General features: G+C 38.9%; 2 protein-coding genes across 3 annotated transcripts; one reads left to right on the top strand and one right to left on the bottom strand.

The window, feature by feature from the left end:
• Positions 1-1,686: 1,686 nt before the first annotated feature.
• cenatac (centrosomal AT-AC splicing factor) lies at positions 1,687-7,318 on the bottom strand. Of its 2 annotated transcripts, none has more exons than XM_044027224.1 (11): positions 7,010-7,318; positions 6,032-6,198; positions 5,702-5,800; positions 5,554-5,620; positions 5,366-5,428; positions 5,027-5,094; positions 4,814-4,925; positions 4,695-4,725; positions 3,394-3,495; positions 2,970-3,102; positions 1,687-2,736 (listed from the first exon to the last, which is right to left on the bottom strand). In XM_044027224.1, the coding sequence occupies exons 1-11, from the start codon at positions 7,124-7,126 to the stop codon at positions 2,631-2,633; spliced, it is 1,065 nt and encodes a 354-aa protein (XP_043883159.1). In that variant the 5' UTR covers positions 7,127-7,318; the 3' UTR covers positions 1,687-2,630. The 2 variants fall into 2 exon arrangements, with proteins under 2 accessions (XP_043883159.1, XP_043883158.1); XM_044027223.1 differs by having other exon boundaries at positions 4,814-4,928; positions 7,010-7,317.
• A 122-nt stretch (positions 7,319-7,440) lies between these two features.
• LOC122770137 (zinc finger protein 664-like) lies at positions 7,441-13,132 on the top strand. The gene is made up of 2 exons (XM_044027140.1): positions 7,441-7,724; positions 9,133-13,132. Exons 1-2 carry the CDS (start codon positions 7,565-7,567, stop codon positions 10,140-10,142), a joined length of 1,170 nt encoding a protein of 389 aa, XP_043883075.1. The 5' UTR covers positions 7,441-7,564; the 3' UTR covers positions 10,143-13,132.
• The last annotated feature ends 6,215 nt before the right edge of the window (positions 13,133-19,347 follow it).

The raw sequence follows: 19,347 nt of genomic DNA on the forward strand, positions 1-19,347 counted from the left end.
TTTTCAACCCTCCCATTCTTCACCGTCAGAGTAGACTGTGGTGCTGTCACTGAATTTACTCATATTTTACTAAAAACAACTACGATAATCCATGTTCTGATACAGTAAACCAGCATTTTGAACAATTATACAGCACTGACGTTAACATGTGGTGAAATGATACACAGCAGCGGCTACATTTTCTGTCAAACATATACAGCTAGGTATATAATCTCTCTTCCTTTTTTCCCTACCGCTTGAGCCTTGTTTGTCACAGACCTAAGAATAGATCAGGTACACGTTGTATCTGCATATTGCTTTGCGGCTACACTGAGATCCACTGCCATCTACCCGGAGCCCGATTTACACTTAACTGTAGAGGAGGAAGAACAGAGAGGAGGGGGGAGGATGTCTTGTGGAGATCACAGCTGTGAAGTAGAGATTATCATGCATTAAAGCAGGGCGTGATGTAAACTCTGAGGGTTTAACTTCATAAGGGGCCAACTTTACGTTTTAATTTAGTTTATTCTTAAGATTGTCTGGAAGAAATAAAATAATGACCAACTATTTACTTTAGTATTTGAAATAGTTACTATGGTTACTTATTGGTTATATATTATATATAAATGTGCAATTGACCCTATTTAACTGATGTTCTGAGTATATATTTATATACTGTATAGAGCATGTCTTTAAAAACTTATTAAAGCTGTGTTGCATTATGTCATCTTTGAACTACTTTCCTGTTCATTGCTGTCATTATTACCTGCCCTCCATCTTATGTTGCCTAATGTATGTGTTTGGTGAAGAGGGGCATGTAAAAGACATAAAGGCCAGCAGTCTAATGGTGAGTTCCAGTTGTAATCGGAAGTCGGAATTTCCAAGTTGAAGGGGCTTTCCGGTTGGGTTTCCGACTTGAAAACCTCACCAATCCCGACATGGGATTCCAAGATGACTGCCAGTTGTGTAAAAACACTGGTACTTTTACTGTTAATTGCATCATCATATTTGTTACTAATGTGTTATTAGTAAATCATATGTACACATGGTACTGTTACATTTTTACCCATGGAAAAACAAAAAACAGCCTTGAGTGTTACATTGACAGATATTGCTAACAACAGCTCCCCCAAGATGCATTTGTGCCCATGTTTTTTTGGACATCTCAAGCAACTTGGTCAACCTGGAGGTGAGTCACTCACAGTTCTGACTTCTGATGTAAAAGGATTGCAATATGACATCAGGCACAGGGAGACCCGCCTCTTTGTGGGTCTCTGGCTCCTCATTGGATGAAGTGTTGTGGGATACTAGAAGTTTCTCCTAGATTTATAGTGAGACTAGGACAGAGACTCTGATTAAGACTGATAAATATAATAAGGTTTGAATGTTTGTTCTTGTCCAGTTACAGTACATGTTAATGTTAAAGTTGAAGACACTGTGAGAATATTCTTGTTAAGTCCTAATTCATTGACCTTTAGCTTACAGTTCTAACAATACCTTAACATAGCTCATTAACTCATGTCATTTTGAGCCTTTTCCTGTTTAAGATTTTGGATTACAAATGTGCATGTTCCACAGAGCACTACATTTGAAGTGTTTCACGTGTAATACCTAAAGCTATCAACATTTGCATACAGTTCTGTGCAAAGGTCTTCTGGCCACCAATATAAGTGCTGTTTTTGCAACACAATGACTGTAAAGTATAAATATTTCTCAAGCACTTTATTGGAACTTTATTTGTTTGCAGGAAAAGATAAAAGAAAAAGCTTCTACAGAAGTGTCAAGTATTTAGCGTGACCAACACTTAAGCTTCATCAACAGCAATTAATGTTCGTAAAACCTGTTTGTTCTTTTATGTTGACAATATCTGCTGTGAATAAGGTCTATTTCACCTGGTTACTTAAAGACAAGCTTATACTTATATATATATGTTGTCCTGTGTCTAATGTTTTCTTATGTCTGTTTAGTTTGACAGAATGGTGGTACAAGACAATTTCCTGTGCAAACGGACAATAGATTATCTTGTAACATTGCCAGATTTCTGTTCATATCCCTGCTTTGTACAACATCTTGTAACCAAACCTCACAAAACCGACTCATCAAAATCCAGATCTTGATCTGTACCGACACTGTGGGGCTACCGCCATTGTGCTCCCCCTTTCTTTAGATCAACATCTGACAATTTATCTTTTGTCACGCATCAAACGTTTTCTTGGAAAAATATGATTATACAGCTGAGGTTTTTAGCATGTTAACATCTAAATGCTGCCTTCAACAGATCCCCTTCAAGTCAACTCCTCTCTTAATTTTTTGTAAGTCGAGTGTCTTATGCCACCTCCTGGTTAAAAGACGGAACTGTCATGTTGTAATGTAAGTAACCTGCAGAACAGTCATGACCTTTGTAAGGGGATGTGATGGGAGATTGTACCTTTCAGTTTTAATACAAAACAATTACCAGAACATAACTCCATATTTATACATAATGGACATATTTAAGACAATAAATACTTTACTGCAATACTCCCTATTTATCTTATTGAGAGGGATATACTCAGACAGAGCAAACTCACAACCTCAAACAAAGTATAAAATTCACAACTATATACACTACTCATACATTTCCCACTACGTATGTTCAGTTTTAAGTGTCGTCAGAATTTCTCTGCTGCTTGGTCATTTTTCTTTGACGGGTCTGCGCTGCGCTTCCGCTTTCTCTTCTGTCCGTTCTTCTCCCCTTCCTCTTGTCTGAACTGGTGTCTGTTAAAAAAAAAAAAAAACACATGTTAAATGACTATGCACATATGTGAAATTAATACAATGAAATTATACTTGATAGCACAGCAGGTTAAAATGTACTAGAAGATTTGATGGTCTTCTAAGCGACATAAACATAACAAAAAGGCACTACGTAGTTTTCAATGTACTTGACAGAATGAGTAAAGTCATTGTTTACAATCCTTGTGTAATTGTGACGAGCTGTGTGATCTCACCGGGACTGCCAGCGCCGGCCACTGTTCCACACTCTGCCAAATGAGGGAAGCCAGTTAGCATCTGTGTGTGAGCTGTGATCAAAGTTGGCCCCAACTCGGTTTGGTGGAAGCTTCCTCAGCTTCTCCTGCTCCTCTGGCAGAGACGAAAGAGGCGGACATTTTGATTATATTCAAATCATTGTGAGAAATAAGTAATTAGTAGGATAATTCTGCTTCGTTGCCACAACTTTTATCATTTGGTTTTCTTGAAACAATGTGAATGAAATATAACAAAAATGGCAGCAAAAGTCAGAATCCGTCGGACACAAAATGAGTCACAAACTACATTTGTCTGCATCTATGAATACATGACTGGTCGAGTTGCATGGGAATAATAAAGTATAATATAAATTATAAATGAGAAATCTGTGTGCGAGTGTCCTACTCTGTTTGAGGAACTCTTGGAGCGATGGACCGATCTCCGGATGTGCAGAAGCACTGGAGGTCCCCTCCTGAGGATCGTCCTGGAGCCAGGGAGGGACAGCACCTATGGCACAGTGAGGTCATGTGATAATTATGGATGAGGTGAAGTGACATAATAACTACTGTACACACACTAAACTGCTGCACAATCTTCAAAGTAAAATCAGGAAGCATTTTATTCAGAGAAAGGAAAAAAAAAAATCACTGTACATTTGAGATTCCTGTGTGATAATTTGAGAGGTTTGTGTGAAGAATATTCTTCAGGGTTTTGCATTCCCCTTTCTGAGGGCATCTATATTAGTTATGCACTACAAAAATATTATGTGTAATGGAAAATTAAACAAATTAAACATTTGTTTCTGAAACACTTTTATATTTGTTAAAATCCAGCTAATGTCTGCAAAACCATCAATATATAAACTTTTCTGGAAAACATATCTGGTGTAGCACATGTATTACAATTATGACGCTTAAACAGAAGCTGCTGAAAAATGGCTAGAATCACAAATGTCTTCAACTTAACTCAAGCAACTCCACTTGCCTACAGCCAACTCTTTAAATTAACTATGGCCTGGATGACTGAGAACCTTTACAGGCACTTAAATCCCATATTACACACATATCAAATACAATCTTAATGATTTGTAAACTGTAGCATATTGCAGATGAATGTGCACATTATCTTTTCATCATTATCGTAACAACAATCATTATTATTGTTGTATATTGATCCCCAGTTGTAGTAGTAGTAGTAGTAGTAGTTACTGACAGTCCGAGGCCAAGTGGTCGCCGGTTCAAATCCCCACCTGGCCAAAAAGGGCTGGGGTACGTACCCCTGAGCAAGGTACCCAACCCCCAATGCTCCCCGGGCGCTACTCAGTGTGGCAGCCCACTGCTCCTAATTCTAGGGTCAAAATGCAGAGGAATACTTTCCCTAAGGGGATTAATAAAAATTAACTTTAACAATCTTGATTATTCGAGTTTGTAGTAGACACTACTGAGAGAGGAACTGACACTTATAGCTGATGTGGACATGGAAGGAATCTGCTTCATCTTCCTGCAGCTCAAAAGTTGATGAAAACAAATGCTTTTTTTCCAGGACATAATGGAGCATGTTGCAGTTGACCTATATGACTACTGCCACTATGTCACAGCCACCAGCCAAACCAACTACTGGACCAGCTTTAAGATTTTTAAAGAGTAGTCTTTATTTACAGTCACACCAGAATTCCCCTTTAAGCTTGCAGATAACAGATAGAGTACCTGTGTGGACATTCCCACTGTTTGTTGAATCCTGCAACAGAAAGCAAGAGGTAACTGAGTTTATGTACAAAAAAAATAATTACTGAAGTCTTTTTACTTAATGACAGTTGAATTTCTACCTGATAGCCTATGAAAGTCAGTCCATTTGCAGCCCACGGCGCTTCAACCACTGAGTCGACAAAGCTGCTGCTGCCTGCTTGCTGGTGTGATACCTGAGATGTGAACTGAGAGCTGCTTCTCAAAGAAGACAAAAATGAAGTCATTACATTTAAGACTAATAATAATAATATGAAAATTCTAAAGAAATTTGATAAATTGTCAGTCTTTGTTACCTGACAGAAACCTCTGCCGACTTGTCTGGGCCACTGGGATCATTCAATGACTCTGCCTCTGCGTCATGCTGACATTGATTCAGGAAAAGCCAACAGTGGTTCATAGAGGAAGTCTGACAACTAATTCATCTTTTTTCATCACAATTCTAAACGTTAAACACTGAACATAATACTCTTTGGTTAACATTATCCATTTTTTTTTTATCATGTGATGTGTTGAATTTCAAGCACCAGTCTCAAGATTGCGCCAGTCAAACCTATCATTCAGTTGCAACCTTATAAAGAGCAAACAGTTATGTCCAGTGATGGATACTGCCACTGCATCCTTGCAAAACAAACCTCTAAAAGAGACTGAAGGACCTCCTGACGACGTTTCTCCTGGGCTCGGATACAATCAGCTTGCTTCAGCCATGAAAAGAAAAAACACATCAGAAGGTTTCCAATGGGGTTAAAATTGCATTTGTTAACAATGCTAATGGCTGCCATGGAGACAACACATCAGCTGTTTTGACTTGGTTTAATGTTACCTGTTTAATAAATTCATCCTCCTTCTCTTCAAATGATTCCAACACATCTGCCACCTCAACTTTAAACCTGAGCAAGGAAAACAGTGAATCCATAAAGAGAAAGTAAAACAAACTGTTTTAATGTTGACCTTCCACTCTGTGGGCCTACCGTTCAGTTTCCTCCTTGGTAATGATGACCTTGTCTCGAAGCTTGGGGTCAGCCTTATTATCCCACCAGAACTTGTGTGTATTCTGTCTGTGTTCTGGGCTGAAAACAAGTGCATTTTAAATGCCAACCAGGAAACAGAAGAAGGAAGGAAGAAGATGTTGGTCACATTTTTCCACACATTTACATAAATTTACATTTGTGCATTTAGTATGCTGCACTGGAGTATGACATTACATGTCATTTAACAGACGCTTTTATCCAAAGCGACTTACATATCATAACCCTAAAAAGTAACCAAGGAAATAAAAAGAAAACAAAAAAGAAACTTACGTGGCCATGTGTTCCAACAAGCCTCCGTAAAGCACAGTCACGTTGCCGTCTGTGACATTTCTTTCAACTTCAAGCTCACAGCAGTAGCACCAGAATGTCTGCTTGGGCTGGGTGCAATCAAATGTTTCTACTTGGGGCTTTTTAAGTGTTCTACGAGCTTCCTTTACCTGAGAGACAGTGGAGGAAACAAAAACACAGGAACTATAAATGTTGGATAGCATCTATTATTGGAACTAAAGCAGTCAGCCATACACAAGTTATTAAACTATGTTAAATTAACAATTGCTTCATGGAGTGCAAAGGTAATTTTGGACGTTTGTGGTTGAACTGAAACATACTGTAGTGGGGTTGCAATTATTAGGGACGCATGATAATATCTGCACACCAGGATCTCAATGACTACAGCAGTAGGCTAAATATGCTGCTACCTCCTTGACTCCTTGACTGCCCTTACATTTTTTTATTTTTGTAAGATTATTTATTTTGCTCTCACTAGTTTCACTACAGATTGCATGTGTATGTATATCAATATCGGTTATCAGCCCAATCATCATGCATCCCTAATTATTTTCATTGTTGAAAAATCAGTTGGTTATGTTTAGATTAATCAATTATTCGTTTCGTCCATACAATTACATACATTTTAACTGCTGTTTCCAAAACATCAAAAATGACAACGTCTTTCGATGTTTTAAGGTCGAAATACCAAAGATACTCGGTTATTGTCATAGATGAGAGAACTATGGTTTAAGTAAAAACGAAGTTGAAACCAGACAACGAGTCTACATAATATAATCCCTGCAGCCCAAGTTTGTAAACATACGTAAACCCAGGCATGACATGTATCCGTTTGTCAATGTACAACTGGCGGCTAGCATCGGGGCTAACACGTAAACATACGTAGTGGAGGAAAACGTGAGCACACAACACTGTGAATATCCAACACCGACACGGCTCAGTTCGCGTTGAGCTACTTACTTTTTCTATGAATTTGAGAAGAACAACTCGAAGTCTGCTTTGATGACTTTTCCCGAAGATGTGTCCCTTTCCGTTGAACGTCGTTTGCTTACATATGTTGCAGTAATGTGCGCCCATTGATGAAGCGTGTGTGGACCCAAAAGTAGACAAGAGTCAAGCTAACACACAACCCGGGATAACACTTAAAACACCCCTGTCTTCTACTTTCTCATCACATTCACGCAAATGATCATGGACCACCGTCAGTAGTATTCTGCGTCAGGAAGACCGTCTAGATAGGTGTTCCCCTGGAAACAAGCACAGTATGTGGAACTGTTTACACCAGTATGAAACATTTTTTAAATGACACCAGACGATGGCGGTAATGTAACCCAAAGGGTACCAACTGCCGCAGACCTCCAACGAAGAAGAGTATCTGCGGAAGGGAATTTTTCCTCGGCGGAAGTAAACACTACAGCCAATGCGGCTTATTTCGCTCGCTGGAATAAAGTGGATTAGTCACAATCAACTTGGACGTGGTTTGCTTTATCTCATGTGCTGTTGATTCCGTGAAAAATGTCGTCGGTTCTGTGTTTTAGAAAGTTTGTCAACGAGCGCCTAACGGCCGCTGCTGAAGAGATACTAGGTGTCTTTGAAAAAACCATCGTAGTGTACGAGGAGGAGATCGACCGTCAGCGCAGACTGCTGGATGTCGTTTTGAAACGACACGATAAAGGTTTGTTATACATCACAAACACACACACTGTGCATTTATATATAATGTCTGCTATATATCGTCTTTCATGTTGTGGTGTTCGTTGACCTCCTGACTGTTTTGTGGGCATATTTGTGTACACACCCTGCTAAAGGCCTTTTCCACAGCAGACATTTTGATACGCTTTAGCAAGAAAGGCGCAGGTGTTACCGAGGCAGCTAAATGGACCGCAGCTATTTATAGTTAGATTTTTTTTGTCAACATGTTTGATCGATTTTCATTTCCCCCCTCCATCGGGTAACATGACTGCACCAACCTATACGCAGAATAGCTCGACTTAAATAAACGTAAAGAAGCTGCAGTTTCTGTCTGTACTGACGTACACTCAATATATAAAGATTTACACAAACTTAATATTACATACGTAAAACAAATAATCACACTTTGTTACATTGACTCTTGGATGAAAATGAGGTTGAGTGCATTTTCTGAGAAACAAATGTGCAAACTTTCTTAAATGACTAATAATTAAACAAACAATTAAATACAATCGTCTGACCCTATTTGTTTGGGAATATCATGTTAGCCAGATAAATCAGTCTCACACTAGTGAGTTTCCCACTTTCATGTCTGTCTGTCATGAAAAAAGCCTATTGTGTGAGAGGGGTCGGTGTAATTGTCCTGAGATGCACATTGATTGACAACATGGATTTATGTTGGTGTCCAATTAAAACCATCACAATGTATGGTATTCCACAGTATATTGATTAGTTTACCAATTCTAAACAAGTTTGTTATCCTATTTCTCTGGCTTATGTGCTAGAGAGGATCCTCCTTTATTGTGACAGTAGACCTATTTCTTCGCAAGCAGTTTTTGTTTCTATAATTGAAATGTTAGTTACCTTTGTTGAAAGCTGAACTATTCAGATTACTGTTGCAGAGGAACTTGAAAATGTTCACATTTAAGAAGCTCAAATAAATGCTTTCAAACCACCTTTTCTATATAGATTGCAGCTATCGAATATTTTCATAATCGATTAATCTGTCGATTATTTTCTCGATGAATTGTTTATCAGAAAAAATGTTGATGTCGGTGTTTGTCAAACCTGGAAAGGATGATGTTCTCAAATGTGTTGTTTTGTCCCCAAACCAAAATGATTGACTATTAATGATTTCTTTTTCTTATCCAGCGCAAATAAATTAAGAAAATATTCATATCTAAGAAGTTTAAACAATTGAAAGTCTTGTTTTAATCATGAAAAAAAGCTTCAAACCAATTCATCGATTATCAAAATAGTTGTCGATTGATTTAGTAAGCGATTAATAATCGATTAATCGTTTCAGCTCTAAATCAATTAATAATCGATTAATCGTTTCAGCTCTAAATCAATTAATAATCAGTTAATGAAGATTTTATTTTGTCTTTCAGACATCCCACATTCATCTACCACTAATGAAGAAATTCTCCTGAACCAGCAGAAACTCTATGACCAGAGGAGGAGCACCACTCTGAACCAAGTGGACCCACAGGTGTTGGGGCAGCTTTGCTCTGGTCAGGAGAAAGATCATTTCATTCTACCGCAGGAGACAGATATGTTTAAGTTAAGGCATGCCCGAGAGGGGAGTGACTTTAGTGCAGACCAGAATCTGCTTATGGGTCGTGATCAGATTCGTAATGTGCCAGAAAAAGAGTCACTGACCAGCATCCCAGTTATGGCTGACTCATTGGCCTCAGGTGCACCCGCACCGTACCCTGACCATCACTTTTCTCACAACTCTTACACAGCTCACAGTCAAGACCATGGGAGTGGAAACCATGAGACTGCAGGTACTCATCACACACCAGAGAACAAGCCTTTCAAATGTATGGTTTGTTCTGAAGAGTTTCATGACTTTCTGAAGTTGAAAATGCACATAAGGAGCCACACGGGTGAAAAACATTTAAAACGCAAAGGGAAAGCGTTTACCCAGAAGGCCCTGGGGATGAATCACACAGTGGTGAAGCCATTCATATGCAGAGTTTGTGGAAAGGAGTTCAGTTGTCAGTCAAGCCTCATCAGTCATATGAAAAGTCATTCCGGTGAGAGGCCGTACCAGTGCATCACTTGCGGCAAAACATTCAGCCGTGGCGCAGACCTGAGGAGACACACCCGAACTCACACGGGGGAGAAACCTTACAGCTGCATTTACTGCAACAAGGAGTTTTCTTACCACTCATCCCTTACTAATCATGTGCGAGTGCATACAGGCGAGAAGCCATATAAATGTATGTGGTGTGGGAAAAGATTTGCTCTCAGCACAACGTTGAAAATACACACCCGAGTCCACACGGGGGAAAAGCCATACACATGCGACTTCTGTGAGAAGAGTTTTGCTCACAACACAGGACTCAGGCTACACAGAAGGGTCCATGCGGGGGAAAACCACCTGGTCCCCTAAAAAGTACATCCCCACACTAAAAACTGCATTCTGAATTTTCTCCAATTAATGTTTTCTCTGAACTGTAATTGCATTTTTACTTATATGTCTATAGTTGTGCTTATCAGTGTAATAATGTTCTAACTTCTTGAGGTGGAAATGAGGAAGGAATGGTATGATAACGTTTTACTGGTTATAAGTGTGGTTTGGTTCAGGTGCAGTGATGGTGCTTTCACAATGGCAAGCACTGGTACAGTTTTTCTTGGTACTCTCAGTGAACCAGCCCAAGTTCACACCAGTTAGGAGCCAAAGTTCACTGCCTTATGCAGGGCTCTGGAGTGTAACCAGTTTTCTTTGGTGTCACTGGGGCACCTAACACTTCCTGAGTTTCCCGTACGTTGATCAGTGCGTGGCGACAGAATCAGCACTGACCGTCACAAATTGATTGTCTTTTTTTCCAACGCAATTTAAAAACGCAGTGTATAGTTCCGTTCAGTCACCTCCCTGCCCCACAGCTCTCACTCTCTCTCACAGAGACATGCTGGCATGCTAAGCACCGTCATCATTTAGAGTGTGCCTGTGTGCATGCATGTGTGTGTTTGATGACTCACTACAGTAGACCACACTACACCATAGTATAGTAAAGTAGTTTCATATTTTCAATAGTTATTGAGTTATTGTTGAATAAAGTCTGCCTTGCCATTAATTTAGTTGATTGTGTGTTTGTATGCTGCGCTATACGCCATATAACCACAACAAAACGGTCCTGTTGATTATCTAAACAGCTGATCAATGTAATCACGTATAGTGTGTGTGCGTACACACTATATTTGTGCTTCAAATGAAGACAAACATTTACATCCTTGGTAACAATATTTTACATAAGTATAAATGTATATGTGAAATGACAAAAGGGCAACCCTGAAAATTTGTGGTGCTGAAGGTGGCGCATTGAACATTTTGGGTGCACCTATATTTTATGTGTATATTTTGCACCCAATGCAAAAAGTTAGGAGCCCCTGTAACATCACCAGTGGCGTGCATTACTCAATACAAAGCCTGGGTGGATTTAAACATGGAGCTCTTCCCTCTGTTTTATAAGTCAGGAGATGCCAGCCAAATATTTTGTCTCTACTGGAGCACACTACATTGATGTAATGGCTCACAAGCAATAACTAAGTATTTTTGTTTCTACTTGGAATGTTTGGTATGAATATGCTGGGAAGTGCTATTGGAACTGTGCCACAGCTGTGCTGGTGTGAAAGCTCTATGCTGAACCTGTAGTTGGGTTTTGTCACAGAAAGTTTAGGCATGCATAGAAAAGATCATGTTTTTCCTCATGGAGTCAACAATCTCTCCTTAAAAAGTACATTATTTCACATCTGTGGTCTGCTGCTTGGCAGACATTTCACTTAGTTTGTTACACTCCACCTTCAGATGAGAATTTTAGATTTTATTTAGCAGAAAGAGCACAGGTATTACTGATATTATTAACAATGGCTCTGTTCAGTTAATGTAAGGTCGTGGGGAACGTGTCAAAAACAAATATAGGCTGACAGAAATCATGTTCTTTACGAAACATTACTGAGAATGCAGTTTTTGTGACACATTTGGCAAGAAACGGCAGAGCTGAGATTAATTTTGTGCAAGTGTTAAAAGTTGGAAGAGTGTTAAAAACTAGATGTGTGGTTCATCTTAGTTGTGTGCCATGTTGGAAGCATTATAATGTATAAATATAAAGGGCCTGGTTTTATAAGATGAGAGATTTGGAAGTAAAAAAAACCGGACATGTTTATTTTCCACCACAGTTTTACAGTGAGGCCAGAGTTTGGTTTTTGCCTCGGTCTAAATGTAAAGCTCACCATAGTAACAGAGGGTTCAAAGATAACCCATGATGCGTCAGGAGGCTCTCCTTTACCATGTGGCTCTAGCATTCACAAGAAATGTGTCTCTGTAGCTAAAGCTGCTTTCAGTCCTGCACTGAAGTGCAGACGTATACCTGAATTTGTCCAGAGGTGCCGTTTTTGAGAGGACAAACATGCACAAAAGTCAGTGCAGACATTTTCCTGAACGTCTCAGAGTGATCTTATGTGAGAATGCAGCAGGGAAAGCTCTGGATGATTTTACAAGAGAGTGAGTGTGTGAGTGAGTGAGTGAATGAATGTCCTGCCTCCTGCATGCCAATGACAGACACCATCCCCCTTGTCTCACCTAAAAGTTCTTTTGTTGTGAAAGGGTATGACTCATTTCCTGCTGCCTCCGTCATATGTGAACACTAAACTCCAGATATTTTCTGAATCCATATTCCCATGGACTACAACAGTTAATTGTTTTAAACAGATTATGAATGAACAAAATCAAACAAACCCATACCAACCGATTGAACTCTTCTGTTGTGATGCTCTGCAGCTTGAAGGAGAATGAGGCTTACAATATATATATGTTACGTACAGCACATTGAATTCTGTTTATTGGTATGTTGCCTTTTATTATTCAAATTCAAGATGACTATTGAGTAACAGTTCAAACGTTATTGCAGCATCTTCCATTAAATCGTCTGGAGACAGGGCGTGAAATGTTCACACTCCAAACGAACTTGTTTAGAATTGTTATGGTTCTGTAGTTAATATTCAAGGTAAATTATGTTCAGCACAAGCCACACATAATAAATACACCAACCAACCAAACCCAGCCTCTATTATCCAAGTCTTTGGGTAGTAACAAAGGGTAATGTTAGTGCTGTAGCATTTAATTGATTCATAATTATCTACAAAATAATTTTAGTCATTGTTTTTTTTAGTGTGTGTCTTTTCTTTTTTTAAATAAAAAGTTATCTACTTACAGCTTGAATGTGATTATTTGTTTGGAGGACACGAAGAATGAACCATCTCTATCAGTAATGGCCTTATTTGTGTTCGGTGCCAAACGTGAAACTTTATGGGATATCAGGACATGCATTACAACAACAATAATCTTCTTCTGTTGCATTCTCCCAGTAAGGGTCGCCACAGTGGATCATCTGCCGCCATGTTCCACATACCACTGTCCTCATGTCCTCCTCTACAACATTCATGAACCTTCTCTGTGATCTTCTTGTTTTCCTTCTGCCCAGCAGCTCTACTCTCAACATCCAACATCCAGCTTTTGAACTTGAGCTGTCCCTTTCTGCCCATCCTGTCCATCCTGGTCACTCCCAACACAAATCTCAGCATCTTCAGTTCTGCTCCCTCCAGTTCCACCACCTGTCTTTTAGACAGTGCCACCTGTCTCCATTCCATACATCATAGCTGGCCTCACTACAGTCCACTCTTAACACTCACAGTCATTTTACTTGGTCCAATTTGCCTAATTGGACAAATTATTTGCCCAAATCAACATGATTTTGGACTGTGGGAAGAAACTGGAGGACCCAGAGAAAAGCCGCACACACACAGGAAGAACATGCAAACTCCATGCAGAAAGGCCCTTGTTCTGACTGGGTTGCGAGTCTTGGTCTTTGCTTGGTCTACTTAAAACAGAAAGAGCAACAAAAAGTCCAAAGACAACTTTCGGAACTAAGAGCGCCTGGAATAGTCCAGGGGTCATGACATATATAGACTACATAAACCGTTCTAACAGAGAAATCTTAAGCAGCAATCTACAGTACAAGAAATCCTATCATTTTGTATATGTATAACAATTTTGTGATTCATATGTATAATTCTGTACATATTCATCAGTCTGTAGTTTTAAAAGTGTAGCATAAACATTCACAGGTAAATTGAATGGCCCATGTGATCAGGCTGCTCAGTCAGCACTTTCCGCTCATCTTCTCTTCTTTTTATATACACACACACACACACAAAGACTCACTCATTACAAAATATGTTACTCCTGAGGCTGTGATATCAGTTCAAAATGTATTTACACTGTTATCTTACAGAAATATACAAAGTGATAATAGTTGATTAAAATAAAGTAAATCAGCCTCTGTCTCTGTCAGACCACCAACATTCAGTACCACACTGTGCTGTACAGTTATCAGTGTCTGTTGCGGTTTGGTAATCAGTGGTTGACGGTTCCAGAGCTGCATTGGCTCCTGTGTCACGTGTGGATCACGAGCAGCTCACAGGTGGGTTTGTGTTTTCACAGCTGGTTGCTCTCCTCGTGCTAACCCTGCTCAGCCATCATATCATTTTCAAACTGGTATTGGTAATCATCTTGGATGATGTAGCGACGTTTCATTATGTGACAACTGGAGAATGTGAAAGTAGGTCCAGGAGCTGCGACAGAAAATCTTTAAGAAAAATGTATCCCCATTTTACAGTACCTTAAAATGTGTTGTGTTTCACAATTTATCTTAAACAATGGAGATTATTTTAATTCTCTGTCCAGGTCTCAAAGATGAAAGTCTCTTCCCCATTGAAGTCAGACTCACACTTTTAATTTTAAGTGCTATAGTGTTGGTGTGTTTATATTTGGTGTATTATTCTGTCCTGGCATTAATGTACATTTGACACCACCCAGAAAACACTCAATTATCTTTTATACATAAATATTCATAAAATACAAATGCACAACTAAAATGAACAATATTCATGTACAATATGTGTCCAGTTTGTCTTGGCCTGACAGACTTAAGTAACTATGACAGCAAGGTTTTTTACTTCTCTAAATCCTTATATGTCATCAGGGCTGCAACAATAAATCAGTTTGTCATTACTATGTTACTAAAATATTTAGATAGTCGACTAAATTCTTACCTTTTGTATCATAAAATGATGTACAGTTTGCATGTTTTTGAAAACAGAAAAGATTGGAGTAGATGAAAAGGAAGTAAATGAATAAGATAGAACAAAACAATAAAAGGGAGTAGAACAAAATGGCCTCTTTGAGCAAGACCTACTGTAATGGTCTGTAGAGAATCTAAGGCAAAAATTCAGTCATCATCTACCGCTTTATCCTCCACCAGAGGGTCGCGGGGGGCGCTACATCGGGCGATAGGCGGGGTACACCCTGGACAGTTCGCCAGTCCATCGCAGGGCCACACACAGCTAGAGACAAACAACCATTCACTCTCACACTCACTCCTATGGTCAATTTAGAGTGTCCAATTCACCTAATCCCCACATTGCATGTTTTTGGACTGTGGGAGGAAGCCGGAGAACCCGGAGAGAACATGCAAACTCCATGCAGAAAGGCCCTTGTTCCAACCGGGGATCGAACCCGAGTCTTCTCACTAGATTTCTAATTCTTAAATGTGAAAATTCTAGTTGTAAAGGTGAATATTCTGGATTCTTTGCTCCACTATGACCAAATAACGTACTAAATGACAAACAACAACAATGATAAACAACATATTTGAGGTTTAGGGGAAAGAAATCTAAAACATTTTGACATTAATGTGACAAATAAATTACTTAATTACTAAAATTACTCAAAATCAAGTGCACATACACACACACACACACACATGCACTTTTTAACAAGGCTAGTGGGCCAAAAATGGTCACATAAAAAGAATAAAAGGATTTTGTATATTCCACTAAATTAAATAAAGGCTTAAAAGGATTTGTGATGACATCCCAAGTTCAAAAACCATGGCTGTGAAATCCATCATGGTTTTCACAAGCTTTCCCCAGCGATTATAACATTGGCTGGAGCGTCAGTGTGCACTTTAAATCAAAACCATACTCATTCTGGCCAGACACGCTTGTGCGCTCGCAGAAAGTGTCTCAGTAACAAACCCTGTGATTTATAAACACTTATCTCACCACAGTGGCCGAATCAAAAGCCTGGCAAAAGGGGGACAAATTAACAGAAAGGTATTCAGCTTTTCTAAGGGACCCACTTTTGAAAACCACAGTATTCATAAAACCACAGTGCACAATTATGTTTTTATAGCTATATAAACTATAATGTTACCTTGTAATTTCATGGTTACTAACATAGCAATTTTGAGACCCCAGTTTTGCTTTGGCTTTGTTTGTTTGCATTTTTGTGACAGAAGTTATGCATGTTTTTTAGAACTGAGCTCTAATTTTCACAGGATGTGGGATTTTTATAAATGTTACATTTGTGACTGCAGATCACATGAATATGGAGCAGCAGTCAGCTGGTGTTCAGCGAGTGTTGGCAGGAGGGTTGACTCATATGAGAACTGAAACTATTGAGCTTACACTGCTAATGGTATAATAAGCTGCAGTGGTGCTGCACCCCAACTGTGCCAAGTCAAAAGGCATCTCTCTAACAAGCACCATGATGACATGTGATGTTGTTTTTACAAACTGTGTTCTACTTTACCTTCAGGAAAAAAAACCCAGAATGCTTTATTTTTCCTGCTGCACACAAGTACCATGCCTACCTACCTATACCTAGTTAATGCCTGCTGACCAAACTACCTATATACCTGCCTAATACCATGCCTACCTAACTGCCTGTTGACCTACATACCTAATACCTGCCAACCTAACTTCCTATACCTGTCGACCTACCTACTTAATGTGTGCTAACCAAACTACCTAAATACCTGCCTAGTACCTTGCATACCTTATGCCTGCCAACATTCCTACCTTTCTAACTATTTACCTAACTACCTACTAAATGTATATCAACCTAACTACATATAAACCTGCCTGCCTACCTCCCCACCTACTTACCTGACTACCTACAGTATATACTGTGCCTACCTGCCTACCTAACTACCTATTTACTTACCGTATATATACTCTACCTACCAACCTACCAACCTGCTTACACCTACCTAACTGCTGCCTACTACCTATCTACCTGTCTACCTGGATATCCACCACTGACCTACCTACCTACCTACCAACAGTATCTCTCTACTATGTGTCTCCCTTTATTCCAAACTACAGTGACCTTTAAATGAAAACAAATATGTTACATTCAAATACTGTGAAAGACTTTCAAACAACGCTGATCAAGTCTATCATCTCCACACGACTCACTGCAGCAGGAAAGTCAAACTAGTGCAATTTAGATTTGAAAGTGATTGTTGATCAGCCCTACTGAGAGGCTGTTTGTGTTTTGACCGGTGTGAACCCGCCCCCTGCTAGTTCCAGGGCCAGTGATAGTCTGACACCCTGGGTTGCCAGATAAGACACAGGTGGACACACAGTGGAAGGAAAAAAAAAATGTCATGGAAAGTGAACATGGTGATAAAGATTTCACACACTAGCCATTATGAGGTAATATTATAGTATCTCTATGAAGACCGTATACACATTAAAGCTGGCTTTATAGGAAGAAAGGGACTTGTGTTGTTATCCAGTTGCTCCACTGCCACAGAGCAGAGAATGAGCAGACACCTGAATTTAACCAGCACTGTGTTTGACTTTGTAAAACACGTGCTCTGGTTTCATCTTGACAGCAGGAAATAATTGATGGCTTTTAAGTGCTGCCAGTATTTTCTACAGAAATAATTTTGTAAGGAAAACTTGAAGTTTGATGAGCAACAGAACAGTTGTAGTACTTCTAAAGTGCTTTATCCTTTCAATAATCTTTTTTGTGTCTCTCAAATGTGAATATTTGCTACAACTGTGAAGGAAACCAACCAACATCAACACTTCCAAACCCACAAGTATTCACATACAGAGCATGCTCCAAAATGATGTGGACATGAAATGATTATCAAAATAATTGATCACATACTGAATACGTTCCTCATGTAAGGTATGTAGGTTAAAGATAAAACATGCTCAAAGTGAACGGCATACAATTAAATACAACAAAAGACATCTAACTCAGACTGGTCATAGTAAAACATGAAGAAGTATCAGAGACAGAAGAGAATAGGATATTTTAGTGTTATTAAAAAAAGTATTAAATTGCAGTGAAATTAAGATTGAAGCATTCCAAACGTGTTTACGCTCTTTACAGAGCAATATAAAAAATAATTAAAGATTATAGAAAAAACATAGATAAGAGGTAAAGAAAAGACTAAATAAAAATACTAAATATTAAAAGAAAACAACAAAAACATAAAAAAATACATATTCTCAAGTTCATCGTACAAGAGCTTATTTACAACCTAGCAAACAACAATATGGCACTGTTTATTAATTCTGTTGTAGTTTATTTGTGTATTGGTGCTCACAAAAAACCCTGTGAATTAACACGTAACATGTAGAAATAAATGACATTTATTATATTTTCTGGGATTTTAAGAGCAAATATTTTTTTATTTATATTCTGATGTTTTGTCCAACTGTACAAGAATATATTAAAATCTCAGTATACTGTATATTTTTAAGAAGGAGTACCTACCAATGGCCACTAGGAGACAGTAGCTCACCAAATTATCTTTGACTGCCTTTCTCTGAGATCCAGTCTACAACTACATGAAGGCAAATAGTGAGTTTGTCAGTTGGATCATGACAAAAACATTCATATCCTACATATAATATATAAGGTATAGAATATAAATATGGGGTTTATTGATTTCATTATTGATTGTGTGTACAGGTGGTTGTACACAAGTGTTAGGGTTGTGTGGATCCGTGTGCTTTGAACACATAACACGCCGCAGTGCTTTTTGTTCCTGCTGTCAAAGTGCAGCTGTGGGGAAGCAGAAGTGAGTCGGCAAGGTCATAAATCTTCCTCAGCCCACAACAGTGTTGGCTCACTGACCGAGTGACAGGACTTCAAAGAGAACCTCTGTCTCCAAATGAACTTGTTGCCTTCACTAACTCAGGTTTAGCTTTAACAGCTGTTCTAACTGTGTATGTGTGTGTGTGTGTGTTGCTTTATAGACCTTAAATTGACACCAGCAGGCCACCGACCAGGAGCAGTGACTGACACTTTTTGGATGAAGCTGTGTTATTTGGAAATGTAAATTTGAAACGCTGGTGAACCCCTTTTCTATCGTTTGTGCAAGCTTCCATGAAGCCACAGTTTCGAGGTGATATGAAAGTCAGCTTGCTTTAGATGGTACTTATCACAGTTACAGTTTATTATTGACAACATCATTTTTGTCTTAAAGATACATTAAGCAGTGAGCACGAGTCTCACTGTACTCACACAGGAAATAAGTCAGAACAGTAAAATCTAAAAAGGAAGGGACGGGAACACAAATGTGTGCTCTTTCAACTCCAAGGCAGTCCCACCCATTGGAAGAAACAAAATAATATCTTTAAATAAGGCTGCAGCATGAACTCTCATTACAGACGGCTGAAAATAAAAGGTTTACTCGCATAAAGGAATGTTTTGCTTGATGAGGTGAGGC

The sequence above is a fragment of the Solea senegalensis genome, linkage group LG5 (genome assembly GCF_019176455.1).
Source record: "Solea senegalensis isolate Sse05_10M linkage group LG5, IFAPA_SoseM_1, whole genome shotgun sequence".
Taxonomy (NCBI): Eukaryota; Metazoa; Chordata; class Actinopteri; order Pleuronectiformes; family Soleidae; genus Solea; species Solea senegalensis.

Bases quoted from the DNA above. Each gene is read 5' to 3' on its own strand.
- cenatac (XM_044027223.1), bottom strand. From the start codon at position 7,126: ATGGGCGCACATTACTGCAACATATGTAAGCAAACGACGTTCAACGGA. The intron at 5,429-5,553 runs GTAACATTAAAC...TCATGGCTGAAG, and splicing joins AGGATGAATTTATTAAACAG to CAAGCTGATTGTATCCGAGC. The intron at 3,496-4,694 runs GTACTCTATCTG...ACTGTGCCATAG, and splicing joins CAGTGGGAATGTCCACACAG to GTGCTGTCCCTCCCTGGCTC.
- LOC122770137 (XM_044027140.1), top strand. From the start codon at position 7,565: ATGTCGTCGGTTCTGTGTTTTAGAAAGTTTGTCAACGAGCGCCTAACG. The intron at 7,725-9,132 runs GTTTGTTATACA...TTTGTCTTTCAG, and splicing joins TTTGAAACGACACGATAAAG to ACATCCCACATTCATCTACC.